Source organism: Thamnophis elegans, chromosome 1 (genome assembly GCF_009769535.1).
Source record: "Thamnophis elegans isolate rThaEle1 chromosome 1, rThaEle1.pri, whole genome shotgun sequence".
Classification (NCBI taxonomy): Eukaryota; Metazoa; Chordata; class Lepidosauria; order Squamata; family Colubridae; genus Thamnophis; species Thamnophis elegans.
The window spans coordinates 110,418,728-110,435,214 of record NC_045541.1 but is presented as its reverse complement, the minus strand read 5'-3'; the positions used below and the strand labels follow the sequence as shown (position 1 = coordinate 110,435,214).

At 37.2% G+C, this 16,487-nt stretch overlaps 1 protein-coding gene across 1 annotated transcript in view; it reads right to left on the bottom strand.

Moving 5' to 3' along the window:
- The window catches only part of FUT8 (fucosyltransferase 8), an 86,333-nt gene that overhangs the window by 44,542 nt on the left and 25,304 nt on the right, over positions 1-16,487 (bottom strand). Inside the window, exon 2 of the mRNA XM_032209423.1 lies at positions 4,775-5,184. Within this exon, the coding sequence (XP_032065314.1) occupies positions 4,775-4,977 (203 nt within the window). The 5' untranslated portion in view covers positions 4,978-5,184. The remainder of the gene's footprint in view (positions 1-4,774; positions 5,185-16,487) is intronic.

Below are 16,487 nucleotides of genomic sequence, written 5' to 3'. Positions count from 1 at the left end.
TTTCCTGGCCTCCAAGATCATAACAGGTGGGGATTAAAACCAAGAAATTAAAAGATGCTTACTCCTGAGGCAGAAAGTTATGGCAAATCTAGATAGCATATTAAAAAGCAGAGACAGCACTCTGCCAACAAAAGTATGTATAGTCAAGGCTATGGTTTTCCCAGTTACAACGTATGGCTGTGAAAGTTGGACCATAAGGAAGGCTGAGCGCCAAAGAATTGAGGCCTTTGAACTATGATGTTGGAGAAGACTCCTGCAAGTCCCTTGAACTGCAAGGCGATCAAACCGGTCAGTCCTAAAGGAGATCAACCCTGACTGCTCTTTAGAAGGCCAGATCCTGAAGATGAAACTCAAATATTTTGGCCACCTAATGAGAAGAAAGGAGTCACTGGAGAAGAGCCTAATGCTGGGAACGATTGAGGGCAAAAGAAGAAGTGGACGGCAGAGAATGAGGTGGCTGGATGGAATCACTGAAGCAATCAGTGTGAGTCTAAATTTACTCCAGGGGATGGTAGAGGATATGAAGGCCTGGAGGAACATTGTCCATGAGGTTGCAATGAGTCAGACACGACTTCGTCACTAACAACAACAACAATCCCTTGCACCAGGTTGGAATGAAGCAGGCCCATTTTATCAAATGAGAACACTATGAAAATAACCACAATGGGATGCAAGCAGGTAAGATCTATGATATATTCCTTTAGTTCATTCTAAGCATCGTTAGTTTGGCATAGCAAGCTTAGCAATTTATCACAATCTACTTTCATATTCAGGTTCATAGTCAGCTGAGGCAAGCTGGCAGAATAGAGCAATAGCACAGGTTGTTCAAAAATACCACGAGAAGCTTTTTTTGAGAGTTAGTATAGCCCAACAAAAAAATAACAAGCTCTATGGTGTCAAAACCCCCAATTTAATAATAGGTTCAGGAAGGAATATGCAGTTAATCTTCAATGAGTCTACCCTCCAAGTTGAAATCTGCCTCTATCCTCCTATTCTTCTGTAAGAGTCTGAAGACTTGTCGACCTGGGGACCCAATGGAGGAGTACCACAATGGGAGTGCCTATTATACTGATTAAAAAACCCCACTCCTCCCTGTGCTACCTGCTTCCCTACCCATCCATCTTTATTCTCATATAGTTGTATTCTCATTGTTTTCTTTTTCATTGTTTATTCCAATCTTTCCATGACTTTGCTACTGTTGTATTTATTTTCATTTTTCTATTTTTATAGTTGTAAGCCAATTAGAGTAGCCCTAACAAGATAGGTGGCAAATAAACTTAACAATTTAATAAATAGATAAATAAACAAACAAACAAACAAACAAACACATTTTCTGCATTTTTGATGCAATTTTCTAAACAAAAATATGTGCATTATTATTTTTATAAGTGGAAGATCTGCACAAAACAATATTCAATAGAAACTATTTAAAAGGATGTCTATTAGGTCAGCAGCCCCCAACCTTTGGGGTATCATGGAATAGTTCAGTGGAGACAGGTTTTTCTGTGGACCAGAAGGGGCATGGTTTCACATGGTGCCTGCATCCCACAGATGAAGCTTTGCAGGTTTGTACGGCCTGGTTGCTGGCATGCCACAGTTGTTGGCATGCCACAGTTGCTGACATGCTCTGTGGCATGCCAACAACCAGGCCGCTGAAACCTGCAAAGTTCCATCTGTGGGTTAGGTTAGGGACCCCTACTTTAGGTAAGCCTGCACACAAATACTTGCATTCTAGAAGAATTACATATAACAGTGCACATATATTTTATTCAATTACCAAAAAAAATATGCAACTAAACCTTCATGCCTCATATAATGGCAGATTACAACATACTTAAATTACCATAAAAGCAAAAAAGAATAATAAAAGCTTAAAACACAATACTTAATAATAACATAATTACAGTAAAATATATTTTTTTCCATTCAATTATGTCCAATTCTCAAAGATCGCATGGACAAGTCCCTGTAGTTTTCTTGACAAGATTTCAGAAGTGCCTTCTTCCTAGTACTCAATGAATGTGATTAGCTCAAGGTCAACAACTGACTTCATACCAGGGTGGATTTGATTTAAATCAACTTGATTTAAATCACTATTTAAATCACTAAAGTAAAAAGGCTTGATTTAAATCAACTTGATTTAAATCATAATTTTTAAAGAACAACTGTCATCCCTGTCCCGCAGCAGCTCCTCTTCTGACCCACTGTTGACTCACCGAGTCCCATTCACTTTAATGGGACGGCTGGTGATGCAGCAGTGACACAACAAGGTGAGGGACCTGGCAGGCAGCAGGTGAGTGGATGCCCGCTAACAGGTGCTGCCATGATGGATCTGAAATGACAGGTGCTCTTTAATATTATATTTATTAGCTGCTTAGAATATTTCACTTTCATTTTTACCACTTGCCCTTCCTCCTCATGATTAGTACCTGGTGGTACGGATGTATTTCTCTTCAAACAGTTTGTAGTGTACATAGATTAGCAAAACAATGGGATAAAGGAATATTCTTGAACTTTGTTTTATGATTTATCTCATGGTTACTGTGAAATTGTATGAATGCATCAATGCAGTGCATGTTATTTTAACTTGCAGAGCTTGGATTCATTGAATGAGTTTACCAAAATATAAATATTGCATAATATACAGCCGCATGTTACATAACTAAGCTCCATTTCATGCTGAATAAACTAAATTATTACTCTATCTTAAATAGAAACCTATCTTTAGCTATCTTTTTTACTCCAAAAGAATTTTATTAAAATAAATTTGATAAAAAAATTTAAAAATCCAATTTTAATTTTAAAAATCATCATTTTTTTATCCATCCTGCTTCATACCCAAGGTGGGACTAGAAACTCACAATCTTCCAGCTTCTAGCCTTATGCCTTAACCACTACACCAAACTGGCTCTCAGATACACAGAGAAAGAGGAAGGGAAAATGTCATGGCAAGACCAATCCATGCATTGGCTGTTGATCCTACTAGTGGCTGGAAAGGGCTGAACTAAAAGACTGCACTGAGCAGCACAAGAACAAGCATTAAGCACCAACTCTATAGAAGCAGGGGTCTAGGTGCCACATTAGATATAACCCAAGGTTTCAGCATTCCAAGTAATACACTCATAGCAAACAAAACTCCGAGGCAGGTAGACCAGCTTCAGCGTTGACACAAGATACCAAGGGGCCTCAGAGACAGTCCGATACACAGTGGCAGGATTTAAAGTGCAGGCAGGAATACCATACATGTGTATTTATTAATGCATTTATCTTATTAATCAAATTTATATATTGCCCATCTCTCTATCAAAGTAACTGGGTGCTGTACAAGAAAAACTGAATAAAAAAATAAAATAAATAAAGTTAAAAAAATGGAGAGAGCATCCTCAAGCCACCAGCCACCCTAGGGTTGCATCACACTCTTGGGTTCCCATGCTAGTTGAAAGAACCAAGCCTCAACACTCTTCTGGAACACCAGCAGAGTAGGAGCCAACCTCACTGCAAGATGTTCCCTAGGGCAGGGGCAGCAGCTATATAATAATAAATCCAAGTAGCATGAATCACAATCATTCCTCAAGGCTACTCCTGAAAACGTTCTGAAAGGCCATCAGCCAGGGTAATTTTTAATCTATTCCATAATGAGGATGCCATGATGGAAAAGCAAAACCTTGTTTTACCTCACCTCATGTAAGTGAAATGACAAGAAACTTCTTTTGGGTATATTAAGTTGATTCCAAATGGAATAAACAGTTCTGTAAGAACTTACATGTCCAGCCATACAGAACTTTCAATTCAAAACTACCAGTTTGACTTACAGCTGGAAACATTAGCAATCAATGCAGATCCTAGCAGTGGGACATAATATAGATATAATGCTCATAGTGTTGATGCCAATTAACAAGTGAGTTATTGTACTTTTGACTCCAATACAATTTTCTATTGTCTTTAAATGCAGTCCCCAGCACTATGGAGCATTGTTAATGAATCATTGTAGTCGGATCCTCCCATTTCAGGATGGGAGAATGGATGTGGGAAAAGACCATCTTCCACCTCCTTATCTAGCAAACCCCTAAAATTTGAATCTTTTCCTTCAAGAGCAATATATCCTCTCCAGGTAACTGCAGCTACCAGAGAGTAGCAAGGAACAAACTGTAATACATTCTGCTTGTGTTCACATTTAGCCTATTTTCTCCCATCCAGACTTCTAAGAGTCTCCAGTACCTGTACAGGATCTCTAGCTATGCCAAGACATTTTAAATTTTTTAAAAGATTAAAAATACAAACCAAGAAGGAAAAGAAAAAAAATCAATGCAAAGTATTTGCTCTATGGACTATGGAGTAAAGAATGGTAGATGCCATTTACTTATGTCAGTTTCAACTTATTTCATTACAAGCAGATATTCTTTGGGAAAAGGTGGAAGGGTTCCCTTACACTTTTTAGCCACAACTGTAAGCAGAGCATAGCTGCCCATACCTAAAAATGATAGCATGAAGTTGCTGCACCCTAAAATTAATATCTTTTAAACTCTTCAGTTAGCTCTAAGACCATTGTTAACTATTCCAAATATAGAAAAAAACATCAACATTAAACTATCCATAGCTTCTTTTATTCAAAAAAAGGATCTATATCAGGAAAAAATATTACAGAATATGGGCATAGCTCTAAATGCATAATTGCAGGAGTATTTAATAATGAATTCAGCTTTGTTCTCATGTTTGTATATAGACAATAGAATTCCAGAGTACTTATGTTCTGAGGAAGATTTAAAAAGCTTACCTGAGAGACTCTGCCATTCGTCTTAAATCTTCATTTTGCTGTTTCAATCGTTCAAGTTTTGCTAGTATTTTTGACAGTTCACGGCTAGAGTGGTCCGGATGCTCACTGTCTCTTACTAAGTGTCCACCTATGTAAAAGAGCAATGTTCCCCAAGCAAAAAGGATGAGCATAATCCATCGCCAGGAGCCAGTCCATGGCCGCATTTTCAAATGTTTTGTCCACTACAAAATAGTTTTTGTTCACAAAGTAAACATTGTAATTCCTCAGTCAATACAAAGATTCCAAGGCTTCAGTGCTATTCATCATCATCTTGTGCTTCTCAAGGCATTTATCCTATAGCAGAATTTCAGAGTAATTATCCAGGATGATGAATATTCCAAGTACTAAGGTCACAAACGTTTTGGCTATGCCTGCAAAAAAGAAACAAAATGTTAATGTTATATTTTAATGACAATTATATTTTTAGAGATCAAATTATTAGATATGGAATTGCAAATCAGTTACTGACATTTATACCACTTCAGCATGTCAACATATTATAACATACTGTAATAATAACACAAACTAAAAAAGAACGTTCATTCTTCACTAAGGAATATGCTTTATTCCTTAGTCAAATGTAAATAAGAAGAAACCTTCTTATTCTCTAAAGGAAAATATTTGTACCCAGGATTGAAATGAGGGGTCCTTGGTGTTCTCTGAGCTTGGTTGTAGTTGTGGTTGTGATTGTGGTTGTTTTGGAGGATTTTTTGGTTGCAAGAAAACAACCAAGTTCAGAGAGCCCACGAAACCTAATTCAGTAGATTAGAGTAATTCAGTAGAGAAATTCAATTTATATGTCAATAATCATAACTATTAGTTTTTATAGAACTAGATATAAACAAACTCTCTTGAACAAAGACAAACAGTTCTTACGAGCCATGGTAGAAAAATACTAGACAAAAATGTCATCAAATCCAAATATATTACCCTACCACTAAAAACAGACGGATATTCAAAAAGACTCCCTGGCCTATCACTATGCTACAATATATGATCAAAGAGATCTTACACTTCATTATAAATATGGAACTCTGTTGAAAGTCTCAATAAATACTTGCAACATGTCCTTAATACAGCAATTATCTTCATGGCAAAGTCTGGAAGAATAGAAAACATTAATTTTGAGCAACAATATTTCACTGAATGCAAAAACGTGTTAAATTATTAAAACTGTGCTTATCAAACCATTATAAATAAGAAATAGTTACAGAATATAATAAGAATTATATTGATTTAACCTATCTAAAATACTGCTGAAAGCATGTTAGGTTACATCTGGAAACTTATATTGACAACAATGTCATGAACCTATTGAGGATAATCTCAGTGTAGACTGATTAAGGAAACAGTTTGATACTTGGGAGGTTCAGGCTCAAGTCCCTATTTGACCCTACAAGACTTGTACAGGGACTTCAGCCCAGCCTTCATTTCCCCAGTCCAGCTTTCTCACAAAGTTATTGGCAGAAACAAAATGAACACTGTTCAATGAACCAGAGAGGTCATAAAGGAAGGGTGGGAAAACTATATAACCATTATTGCAGTAATATTACACAATATAGATTAAGACAATGTTGGTGTACATATTTTCCTGATGATTTAAACTATTACATCATGTATGTCTTGGGCAATTTCATTTTCCTACTAACAGAGCATATAGATTTGTGTCAGAGACCTGAGCTTGGTTAATATTTCACTTGAGATCTTAAAGATAGCATTAAGCTAGATAGATAGTACACCTGATTCAATAAAAGAGCCTCAAATATTAAATTGTGCCATCAAATCTAGCAGAAAACTGCTGAAACAGGTGTCATCCTCTATGGAAACATAGCATGAATCTATAATTTTCTCCCATTCACTTGTATCTTATTACGTTACCTACTATAACACTTTTCCATTACCTCAAAATAATATTCTGCAGACCAAACCCAAGAAAGATTGACCACATCTCTTTAGAATTTTCTTAAAATATGATAACCAAAACTGAACATAGTATTGAAAGCTGGGTTTGACCAATGTAGAATCAAGTTGAATTATTACTTTGGAAATACTTCTATTGAATCAGGGTAAACCTGTATGTGCATTTTGGCAACCACATCACAATGCTACTGGTATTCAATTTGCAATAAACTATTATTCCAAGACCTTTTGCCAAGTCATGTATCCTCCCTATCCAGAACTCTGAATGTGTGTGTTTCATTGCATAAGGTACTGTTATGTTCAGACCTTTTTGCTAACTCATCTGGATCATTTTGCCTTTTATTCTATCTTCTCAGATATTAGCTATTGCAGCCTGTTTTGTATCATTTCCAAATATGATAAACATTGCCTCTACCTGTTCATCCCACTTACTAATAAAATGTTTTAGTACAACATCCAGAACAGCACCTTGTGGTACTCTATTTGGTATATTGCCACAGATTAATAAAGAATCAATGAAGAGTACTCTTTACAATTTTTCAAGCCAGTGTATATCCACTTGTCATGCCATTCAGGTGACATTTGGTCTCTTCCAGCCATTGAGCAGTTTGCCAATTCTCTAAGAGCTCTCAAAAAATAATATAAAATGACTCAGTCAAGCTATCATGAAGTTGTTCATGTACCCTCAATACGGTGCATATAGTCCTGAAGATGTAAACTTGTTTAAAGTAAATAGCATTTTCCCCAACATGCTTTTATCAATCTGAAGCTTCAATCCTGACTGTGCTATTCTTCAGAATGCCACATAATCTCTTGTTGGTGAAAACAGACAAAATAGGATTCAGTAACATCACTTTTTCTTTGTTATCCATTATCTTTTTGCCAACATTATTGAGAGCCAGTACACTGTTTCACTTCCTTTCTTTTGTATATTCCTGAAGCTCTTTCTGTTGCCATCAATGAATTAAATTTCCATATAGATGCTTCATTTTTAACATAAGTGATGTTTTAAAATGGTAAGTAGAATTAAAATATGTTAAAATATTTTGCTCGGTCTATCTTACTGAGAAACAACAACACTGAAACTCAAGTGTATATTGTCTTACATCTTTTCTTTCATACGTATATCTTAAATACATATTTTAAGGAACACAGGAGCTAATCTAACACACACATTTCATTTTTTTAAAAGGCAACCAGCAATCCAAACAGTAATTCACTGTTGATTTCCAAATTATTTTACATAAAACAGCTGCTCTTCAATGAAATAACTTTCTGAAGTAAAATTTTAAGACTATTGAATAGAGCAATTTCCATCATTGGTTTTAACAACAGTTGGACATTATATTCAACACTTGTGCTAACTGCTAATATATCCAGATCTTTCTTTACTCCAATAGCATCTTTATTCTGTTCCCTATTTTGTGAAAGGATGTATCATGAACAGAGTATAGGGTTCTGTCTGTGTTGCTGCTGCCAATTTTAACTAGTTTTACAATGTTTTTTCCAGCCTAATAGTCAGTTCATCTGAGTCTTTTCTTTCATCTATACAAAACATTCCTGAACCTAGATAATTCTTAGTCTGATGATAAAAATTCAGATTTTGATAGCTATAGCCAGGGAAAAGTTACTATCTCATTCCCTTTTTTTTTTTTTTTGCCACCATGGACTAACATGGCTCTTCTCTTACTGTGGTAAAAGACATAGACGGTTTACCTTTGTTATATCTTTAGCAATTACTATACAGAAAAACTGGAAGATTATTTTGTACAGTTACACAATGGTCTTCAACCTTTCTGGCAACAGAGATAGGTTTTGGAAGAAAAACTGTCATCAACAGACCCTGCGTGTACCCATATGAAGCTTCCCTCGCTTGCATATACCAATACAATACAATACAATACAATACAATACAATACAATACAATACAATACAATACAATACAATACAATACAATAGCAGAGTTGAAAGGAACCATGGAGGTCTTTTAGTCCAACCCCCTGCCTAGGAAGGAAACCCTATACTGTTTCAGACAAATGGCTATCCAACATCTTCTTAAAGACTTCCAGTGTTGGGGCATTCACAACTTCTGGAGGCAAGCTGTCCCACTGATTAATTGTTCTAGTTGTCAGGAAATTTCTCCTCAGTTCTAAGTTGCTTCTCTTCTTGATTAGTTTCCACCCATTGCTTCTTGTTCTATCCTCAGGTGCCTTGGAAAATAGTTTGACTCCCTCTTCTTTGTGGCAACCCCTGAGATATTGGAACACTGCTATCATGTCTCCCCTAGTCCTTCTTTCTATTGAACTACACATACCCAGTTCCTGCAACCGTTTTTCATATGTTTTAGTCTCCAGTCCCCTAACCATCTTTGTTGCTCTTCTCTGCACTCTTTCTAGAGTCTCCACATCTTTTCTACATCGTGGTAACCAAAACTGAATGCAATATTCCAAGTGTGGTCTTACCAAGACATTATCAAGTGGTATTAACATTTCACGTGATCTTGATTCTATCCCTCTCTTTATGCAGCCTAGAACTGTGTTGGCTTTTTTGGCAGCTGCTGCACACTGCTGGTTCATATTTAAATGGTTGTCCACTAGGACTCCAAGATCCCTTTCACAATTATTACTGTTGAACAAGGTACCACCTATACTGTACCTGTACATTTCGTTTTTGTTAATGTAGAACCTTACTCTTTTCACCATTGAATTTCATTTTATTAGATAGTGCCCCATGTTCAAGTTTGTCAAGATCCTTCTGTATCTTTAGCCTATCTTCTGGAGTGTTGGCTATTCTTGCAAGCTTGGTGTCATCTGCAAATTTGATGAGTTCCTCCTTTATTCCCTCATCCAAATCATTGATGAAGATGTTGAAGAGTACTGGGCCCAAAACAGAGCTTTGGGGTATTCCACTGCATACTTCCCTCCATGAAGAGGAAGTTCCATTGAGGACTACACGTTGAGTGCGGTTGATCAGCCAATTACAAATCCATCTGGTGGTGATGCTGTCTAACCCACATTCTTCTACTTTATCTAGTAGTAGGTTATGGTCTACCTTATCAAATGACTTACTGAAGTCCAAGTAAACTATATAGACGGCATTCCTCTGGTCCACTAATTTTGTCACATTATCAAAGAATGCAATAAGATTAGTCTGGCATGATCTGTTTTTGACAAACCCATGTTGGCTTTTGGCTATTACTTTGTTTGCTTCTAGGTGTTTGCTAATTTGTTGCTTGATTATCTTTTCCAGAATCTTTCCTGATATTGAGGTCAGGCTGATAGGTCTGTAGTTTACTGGATCTGTTTTTTTCCCTTTTTCGAAGATGGGAACCACATCAGCTCTTTTCCAGTCCTCTGGTAGTTCCCCGGTGTTCCAGGATTTCTGAAAGATATAGTTCAGTTGTTCTGAGATCTCATCTGCCAGTTCCTTCAGAATCCTGGGGTGTAATCCATCTGGTCCTGGTGATTTGAACTCGTTTAGGGTGGACAGGTGCTCACTTACCTTTTTCTTCCCTATTTCAACTTGTGTTCCTAATCTGATTTTTGTGGTGCTGTTTTTGATAGGTTGGACTGTTTCACCGCTTTGTGTAAAGACAGATGCAAAACATGAATTAAATAGTTCTGCTTTCTCCCTGTTGCTTGTCACCTTCTTGCCACTTTCTCCCAGCAATGGACCAATTGTTTCCTTAATTTTTTCTTGTTTTCTTGAGCCTTAGCTTTCCACATTTCATCTTTACATGTTTGGGCTATTTGCTGATATTATGCCTTAGTTATGTCCCCCGCTTTCCACTTTTTATACTTATCTTTTTTGTCTTTCAATTTGTCAGAGTTCTTTATGCAGCGATGCTGGTTTCTTTTGGGAGTTGTTATTTTAACCAGTTCCAAGTTAATTTTTGGTCAGCTCTGCCTTCAATACTTTTCAAGTATTGGCCATGCATAGCTTTGCTTTTCCAATTGTCAACTCGCTTCTCAATTACTTCTTTCTTATATTCAGCTTTTGACTTAGTTGTCTTCAGTCGTAAGCTTCACTGATGAGAAGCAAAACATTTTCAAGGGGGGAAAAACAAGAAAGTCCAGTTGCTTTTTGGAAAAGCACTCTTGGGATATTGCTATCTATATTTCTGAGTAAAGTCTTCTTTCTTAATCTGATTTCTCATAACAGTCATGAGCTCATAGCGGGACAAAATTATACAACTGCCCTGAAAAGTAATATAAATATTCTAGAAGAAAATACGAATTCTTTAAAACTGTCATATATGATATTTATTCTTACTATAAAATACACTACTTCAATTCTGAAGCAAAGTTTATAAATGCAAATTACCTTGCTACATTTGAAATAAGTATACTCACATTGGAACCATTTACAGATAATTAATATAGTACATAAATTATAATTAAACTAAGGCCCATTATCCTTAGGATAATCATTACAAAATCTTTTAGAGCATAGTTCAAACATTGTAAAATTAACAAAGTAAATATTTTATTAATATCAGCTTATATATTAATTGGGATTCATTTAACAGTTTTCCTGCTTGTCCACTTGGGGGCACTGATAGAACACATATAGTGTTCAACATGTCTCCTGTTTATTCTAAGATATGATTCATCAATTTAAACTAATGTCACACAGTCACTTATACAAAGCAACCATTCAAGGAATTCATTCTATTAACCAACACCAGCTTCTAATCAAGTCTTCCAAGGTACAGACTTATATTTTCTAACTTTCCCAAGTTTAAAAAAAAGACACTGAAACAATTAATCTATTACTTTTTCTTCTTGTCGACCACTGTTTATAGCAAACAGATTCCAGGTATGAAAGAAAAAAAAATATCACAGCATCTTACAGATTTTACAGATTAACAGAGTTAGAAGGGACCTTATAGGTCACCTAGTCCAACCCCCCTCCGCCCGCCCAAGCAGGAGACCTACAACATTTCTGACAGATGGCAGTCCAGTCTCTTCTTGAAAGCTTCCAGTGATGATTTTATCTTCATAAAACAGGTTCAATAATAGCATACCCAGATATGAAACCTAGCACACAAAAGAAATAATCTCCAGAATATATCTAATTTTAATTTAAGAAACATGTCTTTTTCCAAGAATGAAATGAAATGCCCATTAGAAATTTAAATACCTACTCTTAAAATCTTTATCAGATTTCTTGTATAGATGTATACAAGCTTGCACAGCATTTCATTCATAAACCCAAATGGCCAGGCACCTATTCACATTTTAGAGCCTAAAATTTCTTTATCTGCTTTTTATGTAGATTTTATTTGGTTATAGCAGATTACTGCATGCTAAGGGCACACTGAATGTGAATACAACTTTGACCTCTTCTGGTATAACTCTCAATGCATTGTAACCTTCCAGTGTAACCTTTTCTCCCTTTGCTGTAAGTCATTCTTTGAAAACTGTATCTTTCTCAAGGACGTTTATAATCACTGTTTGTTACCTCCTCCCCACAAGGCAGGCAGTGGGTCAAACTGTTAAACCAGATTCATAACCAAGCACATACTTGTATTTCAAAGCAAACAATCCAGCATTTCAAAGCAAATATCTAGATATTTCCCTAGATTGTGGTGAAACTTTGAAATTACTTTATCTGTTTTCTTTATCAGTGGTAAAACAATTCCTTTGTCTTTAGCAAATGTCTCTCTACTTTGCTGTATATAAGAAGTGACAACTTTTAGCTGGCAGTCTTCACTTTAGGTGCAGAGTTCAGTGACTCACTGTAGCTTATCAAATTTAATGAAAAAAAAGATGTTGGATCTATTCCAATTTTTGGTTTTCCTTGCAAGAGATTTCTTCCACACCTTTGAACAAACTGTTTTGAAAAAAAAAATCCAGAATGAAAATGTTTTGAATATATTCCTTCCTATCAAGGTCCCTAATCACATTTTTACACTCAAATGTTTTACTATGAGAAAATAAAAAAGATTTTCAACATTGTGAAAAAAGTCTTAATGACAGTTCCATGTGGAAGGTCAACTTCACTCTTTAGGAGTTCAACACTTCTAATATGGCAGGATTAAGCCTGGGAACCAGAAACATTGTTAGCTGAGTGATGAAACACTCAGTGCAGTACATGGTACAATGGACATCCCTTCTTGAATTCCTTTGCTCAGAATCTTCTTCATAAGGAACTACCGAAGCCCACTCTTGTTTTTATGAAAATTGCTTTGCATGTTTTACATTAGTATCAACATTTTTCATCAGTACCTATGATAATTTAAAGAATCTTGATTTATCAAATTGGAGCATAGATTTATGAATGTCACAGAAATTAATTCCTTAATATACATATTAACCCATCCAATAATCCAAAAGAAAAGACTGATCTTCTGTTGACCTTGATTTACAAACTCGTTTCTTTTTTAAAGTATAATATGTTAATCTGCTCAATTCAGCAATAAGTAACTGATAAAAATTTTAGATGCCATAATCACAACTAATAAAAATAAAATGTTTACTACATCATCGACTCATATTTGTAAGTACTGTATTTTTCTGAGTATAAGACGCTCCGGAGTATAAGACACTTTAGTTTTGGGGGAGGAAAATAATAAGAAGAAAAAATTCTGCCTCTACCTACCAGCATCCATGGTATTCCGTTGACACATGGTAAACAAGGTCAGTCAATGAATAGGCATAGCAACTAAGTCAGCCAATGAGGGCTATTTGGACTATGAAATTTGCTGTATGAGCAAGGAGACAGGAAGGAGCCTGACTCAGCTAAGAACTGAAAGTGAAACTGCTTGTGTTTTGCTTGTATTTACTGCTACTTTACAAAACCTGCTTTTGGTAATGTATTGTATATTATTATTATTATTTTGAATCGTGCTGAATCAGTTACTGTGCTTTCTAAATGTGATTGCTGCTATAAAATCTGACCAGCTAGGTCAGCTTCAGCACTTATTGCAGTCTGATTCAGCATAGCTGATTGGTAGATTGCCAGAATACCCCCCCCAAAATCAGCTTTATTCAATTAATCTAATTAATTGAGTGAGTGAATGAATGAACAAACATTTTTATTAAAATAATCACAAACAACAGGCAATTACAGTCAATGCATACAATAAGGTGTAACTATTGAAGAGGCTCACTACTACTGAAACCCGAATCACAACTATGTCTTCAGGACCTTCCTAAAGGGAAGAAATGTAGATGCCAATCTAGATTCCAGGAGAATGATGTTGCAAAGGCAAGGTACTATAGCCAAAAAGGCTCTCTTCCTGGTCCTATTAAGTATTCCATATTAGATAGGACTCGCAGAATACTCTCTTGCCAGATCTGATGGGATATGGATAGATTTGACAAGGGAGAGATGGTCCCTTAAATATCCCATAAATGGGGACCCATTCCAAGTTTTTGAAAGTTATTCAACATAGCAAATCTACAATATAGTTTTCCTATTCTTGCTTTGACCAACATATGTGCTTCCAACCCAAATCATTATTTCATAGATTTCTTTTGCAATGCTGATGATATTATATCTGTCAGCTGACCTATGCCTTGAATGAATCAATTACTAATATAAAATGCAAGTTTGATTAATTGCCATTGTAAGGGATTATTTACAGAATTATTCTACAAATAATTGCTTTTCCTATGCCAATTGATATAACTGGGCTATATGACTTTAGAGGGGTCCAGAAAATTTAAAATAAGTTTGCTAAGATATTTGAATTGCATGTTATATTATCCTAGAGAATCAGAACCTATCTAGAACAAGTCAATTCCTGGAAGAATACCATCAGAACTCTAAATTAAGACAATTCTATCTTCATCAGCTTCTTTATCTAAGTTATATATCTTAGAAAATGGCTGGAAGGTTATCTAAGCCACAATAACTTTTCTGCAATTATTTTGTTACATAGTCAATGTATTTACACTGCGTGACCACACCAGAATTCATGCTGAGATGTTCCAAACTATTTGTCATAAAAACTCTTTTATAAGACGAGAATACAACTTTCTTAACGATGAGGAGGGAGATGCTACCAGTGGGCTATCGTCAATCCTGATTGGTTCATAGACTGAGAGAAATTGTTGCAGCCACGCCTCAACTCCTTCTGCCCAGTTCCTCTCAGTCTATGGTCCAAATATGTTGGTGTTTTCCTTCGCTGTTCTGAATTTCCTCAGATTTATCTAAAATACAGATTAATTTGGCTAATTCAATTTTTAGACAAAAATTTTATACCAAATTTGAATATTTGTGCTCAGCGCGTGAGGGAGGCGTCGGTAATGTCGCCACCTCGCATGGCACCAGTTTGAATCCGGCTGAATCCGGTGAGCTGCTCTTTACAGAATTGATTGTTCCACTGCAGCTTCTTGGGATAAGAGGGTGGCTGGTTTAATTTCCTCTGTGCTGGCTCGAGCGGCTGTGTCCCAAGTAATGGGAGACCCGCGGTTCCTTTTAAACGTTTTTTTTTCCTGACAGTCATTCTCCTTCCCTTTCAGCAAGCAGCGGCCACCTTCCAAAACGTAATTGAAGAGTCCAGCTGTAGCGCTGGCGTTGTTCTTGTAGGGGGTTCCCTGCAAGCTGCCTGAACGGGGCTTGTTTGGTTTTTTGCCTTCTCACTGGATCTCAAGCGTTTTGGGTAGCCACCCACCATTTCTAGCGAAGCGGGCGGCCGTTATTGAAGGTGGCAGCCATTTTGGATATCTAAAAGATGAACGGTGGCCAATGTAAGTGACACAAGGCGAGACATTTTAAATTGCTCGGCATTGTGATGAACTTTAAAGTAGTTCTTGGGGCCGCATACCAAGTTAAGGGAAGGAAGGATTGTGCAGTAGTCCGCAGGGTGGGCAGTGGCTTCATCCCAAGGAGAACACAATGCGGCCCAAACCTCTGAGGGACCAGTCACTGGTGCAGGGCCCAGATCCGCAGCCACTAAACCAGCAGCAGCCAGGAGACCATCCAGGTCCACATTGCGGAACAAGCAACATAGACAAAGGGCGCTAGAGAAACGAGTGGCCCAGTCGGAATGTTTGCTCCAATCGCAACAGGAGCAGTTTGGCGACTCTCCTTTCAGGCATCTAGTTCAGTTTCTTCATTGGCCACGTCCCCTCCTAGGGCAAACAGGGCCACCTGGATGGATGTTTCCTCTTCTCCCTCGGTTTCCCCTAGGTCCATTAGGGGTGTAATGGGGGATCCATTAGAGGGTTCATTACAAGATTTCCTCATTCCGCATCCCACATTGGCACCCTAGACTGACATCCCCAACAGGGAGAATATAGATGAGGACTATGAGGAATATGCAGAATTTGCCTCATAACATCCAAAAGTTGATTGCTTCTGCAATATCTCATGGTATTGCCACAGGCATGAAATTCCAGAATAAAAAGACCGCAGGTCCTAAAAAGCCACTTTCAAGCTGGCCATCCATAGTGGACAAGGGCCCTGAGGCGGTTCTTCAACTTGAAGAAGTCGATGCTCCGGGTTCGCTTTCCTTAGCCAGTGAGGGGTTGGTAACTGGGGAGTAGCCCGCACGCAGGCTGGTAATGTCAGACGATGAGAATTCTGCTAAGCAGGACACTCCTTCCTTTGCTGGGCTTTTTCAACCTTCTCTATTCAAACAGTTATTGACCAAAGCAAAATCTACAACTAAGCTGGGCGGCAGCGCTTCTGCTACCCCCCCCCCCTGAATCCCTTAAGGATCCAACGCAAACTATGTTTGTCAAAACAGCCCTAGATAAGGAGGAGGTACCGGCTCCCCTGCTGTTTTTAGAAGTAGTCAAAA